This window comes from Apodemus sylvaticus, chromosome 23 (assembly GCF_947179515.1).
Source record: "Apodemus sylvaticus chromosome 23, mApoSyl1.1, whole genome shotgun sequence".
NCBI classification, from domain to species: Eukaryota; Metazoa; Chordata; class Mammalia; order Rodentia; family Muridae; genus Apodemus; species Apodemus sylvaticus.
The window spans coordinates 35,937,773-35,942,528 of record NC_067494.1 but is presented as its reverse complement, the minus strand read 5'-3'; the positions used below and the strand labels follow the sequence as shown (position 1 = coordinate 35,942,528).

The window sequence follows — 4,756 nt, the reverse complement described above, 5'->3', positions numbered from 1 at the left end:
CCTTGAGCTAGCCTCTGCTTCTCATCCTTGAGCTAGCCTCTGCTCATCCTAGAGCTAGCCTCTGCTCCTCGGGGTACCTCTTCCTTCTGACTACTAATAAAGTAGAAGTTTTGAAGAATATTGTTTATTCTGTATTTTTTTTAAAAAAAAAAAAAAGAGAAGCATCTCTGTATGTGGCCAAAGCTGGTCTTGCAATCACAGTGTTCCTGCTTTTACCGAGCGCTGTGATGGCAGGCATGTGCCACCATGTCCAGCCTCTTGTACCCTTCATTAACAGGGAAGAACTCTGGCCGGCCATCATGAGCTGGCTAGTGGCCATCTAGTACTGGATCAGTTGGACCTTGACAAGTTGGTTTTGTGGTTAGTTGGTCCAAGTTAGTGTCCCCGCATATGGTTATGGGATAGAGGAAGTTGTAGACATGTCCTTAATCTGAGACACTCCCAGGGGCTCCCTGGATAACACTCTCATTAACACTCCCTGATCCTGACTAGAATGTCTGTCTGGTCTGTCTGTCTGTCTGTCATCTGTTGAGCTGTCTAGCTGTAGCACGTATGAGGGGAGAACTAGACTCACACCAGTCTCCCCAGCACAGAGCTTCTCGTCAGGTAACAAAAGAATGTCCTCAGAGCTTTGGTTGGATGGCAGCAGGGACACGGGCATAGTGGGGTGGCCAGAGCATAGGTGAGGATGGCCTCAAGCTGCAGGGTCTGTATGAAAGGTGCCTCAGTTTACAGAAAGAACTTGGTGACGCTACCAGCAGAGTGGACTTTCAGGTCATAAAAGCTCTTTGCAGAGGCAGGGACAGCACCAAGGTAGGGTCACCAAGTATCCACATGGACATCGGCAGGGTCAAAGGTCACAGTAGCAAGCTGCTGGTCGCCATTGCTGTTTGGGTCCAGGGCAGGAGGGACAGGTGGCTTTGGGCTCTTGGGCTCCAACTTCCCCCTGGTCCTCATTCTCCTGTTTACATCTTCAGCAGGATCAGTACCAAGTGACAATGATGATGACAACCACCGTGATGGCAGCCACAATGGCTCCAGAACTCCTATGGAGGGCATCCTCTCCCCTGGTCATGTTCAGCGAGAAGATGGTGTCCCCCAAAGTGGTGGCTGTGGTCATCTTGACCATGCAGTGAGCAGCCTTCCAAGGACACAGGACACAGGCTTCTCCTCAAGTCCGTCTGGTTTCACCTCCTGAGTGCTGGGTTCCAGTCACTCCTCCTTCAAAATCAGTGAGCGATCCCAGAGCTGATCTTGCCTCGTGCCAGTAGCGGCAGCTCTCAATGACATCTCTGTTCCTCTCACAGACTTCTCTTCCTGGAGTCCAGGTCGCTCCCGGTGACTTCACAGGAGTGGGCAAGGAAACTACCAGCTTTCTGCATACCAGAGATGTCACCTCAAATGCCGCCAGCTTCGGGGTGCTTTAGCATGCACCCTGAACACCTCTGTGCACGGCGTCTGCAGACAACTGGGAGATGTTGCTGACCTTTTGGCTACCGCCAAGGCACGCAACAGGCTGAGGACTCCTGGGGGTCCCGAGAGCTGTCTTCCTCAGGCCTGAGCCCCTATGCGTGTTCTCCCACGCCTCCTGGAACCTTATAATTAAAATGTCGCCTGAGAACAAAGATTACTTCCACACCCTTCGTGCAGCGTGCAAAGAGTATAAACTAAAACAAATGCAATCACTTTGGAAGACTGAAGCTTAAAATTCATAGAACATCCGGCGCTGGATGTTTACTGGAATCTGAATTATTAGGCAAGGATGGGCCATATAATTCTTGGGGATTATTATAGTCCAAACAGGGATGCTTGTTTGCAAAACACTAATAGTGGTGAAATTTAGCAAGTCTCTCTACAGAGTTTGCAATTAACTGACAAGATTCATAGAAACTGCTGAAGGAAAACCACAGGCATGAAAAGCCGAGAGAAACATTATTTAAACCTAGTACATTGAAAGAAAATAACTGTGAGCTTCCATGTTGCTTTTCAAGAAGGCAATTTAAATGTAAGTGTCGTGTCCGTGCTTACTTGATGCTTATTAACATCTGGTCTTGAGAGTTATAACAAGGAATCTTCATAAACTGCAGGGTTTTCCTCTTTCTGTTCCCACATTGTTTATATTTGATTGATAGAGGTTATATAAAGTATAAGCCCTTGGGCTACTTAGCATTCCTTATGCTCTAATAGTGATGGATTTGAACCTTCATGTCTACCTGGTTATTGAGCATAACACCTTAGAACTAAGAAGCTTAATTTCCAAGAGAATGCAGTTCTGTCTGGAATGCCAAGCACATCCTAAGGAGGTAATTCCTACCCCCTTCCTATTTACTCACAATACTAAGTAGAAGAGACACGGAAGGACAATTCTTGCTGGTCAAAGGAAAAATCCAACAAGAAGAACTCTCAATTCTGAACATCTATGCTCCAAAGGCAAGGGCACCCTCATTCATAAAAGAAACTTTACTAAAGCTCAAAGCACACATTGTGCCTAACACAATAATCATGGGTGCCTTCAACACTCCACTCTCCTCAATGGACCAATCAGGAAAACAGAATCTAAACAGGGAGACAGTGAAACTAATTGAAGCTTTGGACCAATTGGATTTAACAGATATATATAGAGAGAGAACTTTTCATCCCAAAGCAAAAAAATATACCTTTTTCTCAGCACCTCATGGTATCTTCTCCAAAATCAATCATATAGTTGGTCACAAGACAGACCTCAACAAATATAAGATTGAAATAATCCTATGCTTCCTATCAGATCACTATGGAGTAAAAGTGGTCTTTTAAAAGTGGTCTAATAAAAACAACAGAAAGCCCACATACACATGGAAACTCTACTCAATGATACCTTGGTCAAGGAAGAAATAAAGAAAGAAATCAAAGATTTTTTAGAATTTAATGAAAATGAAGGCACAACATACACAAATCTATGGGACACAATGAAAGCAGTGCTAAGAGGAAAACTCATACCTTTGAGTGCCTCCAAAAAGAAATCCCAGAGAGCATACCCTAGAAGATTAATGAAACAACTGAAAGCCCTGGAACAAAAAGAAGCTAATTCACTCAGGAGAAGGAGAAGACAGGAAATCATCAAATTCAGGGCTGAAATCAATCAAGTAGAAACCAAGAGAACCATACAAAGAATCAACAAAACCAGGAGCTAGTTCTTTGAAAAAAATCAACAAGACAGATAAACCCTTAGCCAGACTAACCAAAAGGCACAGAGCCAGTATCCAAATTAAGTATTAAGTAACAAACTTAGAAATGAAAAGGGAGATATGACAACAGAAACTGAGGAAATTCAAAAAATCATCAGATCCTACTACAAAAGCCTGTACTCAACACAACTGGAGAATCTGGAGGAAATGGACAATTTCTTAGACAGTAGAATGCATAAACATGAAGAAAATGTGGCTTTTTATTGATTCCTTTTTGTAGCCGCCCGCGGCCACATGCAAACCAGATTACCTGGAAGAAAATTCTGGGGGTAACGGGAAGGGGGCGAAAGAGAAATGAGTCAAGAGGACAGTTGCCCATAGAGACTGAATTTACTATTATTTAGCCAATATTTATAGTCTTTGGAAAAACCACCCTGCCCCCCAAATGGCCGAGAATTCCTTGGATCTTCTTCTCAGTGGGTTGCCTGCTTCCAGTTGCGCAGTTTTCTGCTGGTCTCCAGGTGAAACTGCGCTGAGGCGGCCCTGGTAGTTAAGGTGAAAGTGGCTGTATTGTTCCCAATGGAACAAGGGCTAGAGATAACACCAGGGGAAGGGTGGAGGCTGTAGGCCAGGAATGTCACAGCTAGAATAGGCCAGAGATAATGCCAGGGGAAGAGTGGGGATTGCCAGCCAGGAGGGTCACAGCTAAACGCTGTGGGGGGAAGGGACACCTTTTTATTTCAAATGATTTCCCCTTTTCTGGCCCCCCCCACTCTCCGAAAGTCACATAAGCCTCCTTCCCTCCCCCTGTTCTCCCATCCACCCCTTCCCAATTCCCTGTTCTGGTTTTGCCTTATACTGCTACACTGAGTCTTTCCAGAACCAGGGGCCACTCCTCCATTCTTCTTGTACCTCATTTGATGTGTGGATTATGTTTTGGGTATTAGAGTTTTCCAGGCTAATATCCACTTATTAGTGAGTGCATACCATGATTGATCTTTTGAGACTGGGTTTCCATACTTAGTATGATGTTCTCCAGCTCCATCCATTTGCCTAAGAATTTCATAAATTCATTGTTTCTAATGGCTGAATAGTACTCCATTGTGTAGATATACCACATTTTTTGCATCCACTCTTCTATTGAGGGATACCTGGGTTCTTTCCAGCTTCTGGCTATTATAAATAGGGCTGCTATGAACATAGTGGAGCATATATCCTTATTACATGCTGGGGAATCCTCTGGGTATATGCCCAGGAGTGGTATAGCAGGATCTTCCGGAAGTGAGGTGCCCAGTTTTTGAGGAACCGCCAGACTGATTTCCAGAGTGGCTGTACCAATTTGCAACCCCACCAGCAGTAGAGGAGTGTTCCTCTTTCTCCACATCCTCGCCAACACCTGCTGTCTCCTGAGTTTTTAATTTTAGCCATTCTGACTGGTGTAAGGTGAAATCTCAGGGTTGTTTTGATTTGCATTTTTCTGATGACTAATGAAGTTGAGCATTTTTTAAGATGTTTCTCCGCCATCCGAAGTTCTTCAGGTGAGAATTCTTTAACTCTGTACCCCATTTTTAATAGGATTATTTGGTTTTCTG

The 4,756-nt window shown here is 44.5% G+C and overlaps 1 protein-coding gene across 1 annotated transcript; it reads right to left on the bottom strand.

The window, feature by feature from the left end:
• Positions 1-819: 819 nt before the first annotated feature.
• On the bottom strand, positions 820-1,120 carry LOC127673720 (noncompact myelin-associated protein-like). Its single transcript, XM_052169504.1, is given in 3 exon segments — positions 820-968; positions 971-991; positions 994-1,120. Coding segments are annotated over 3 exon segments (297 nt in total).
• Between the last annotated feature and the right edge of the window lie 3,636 nt (positions 1,121-4,756).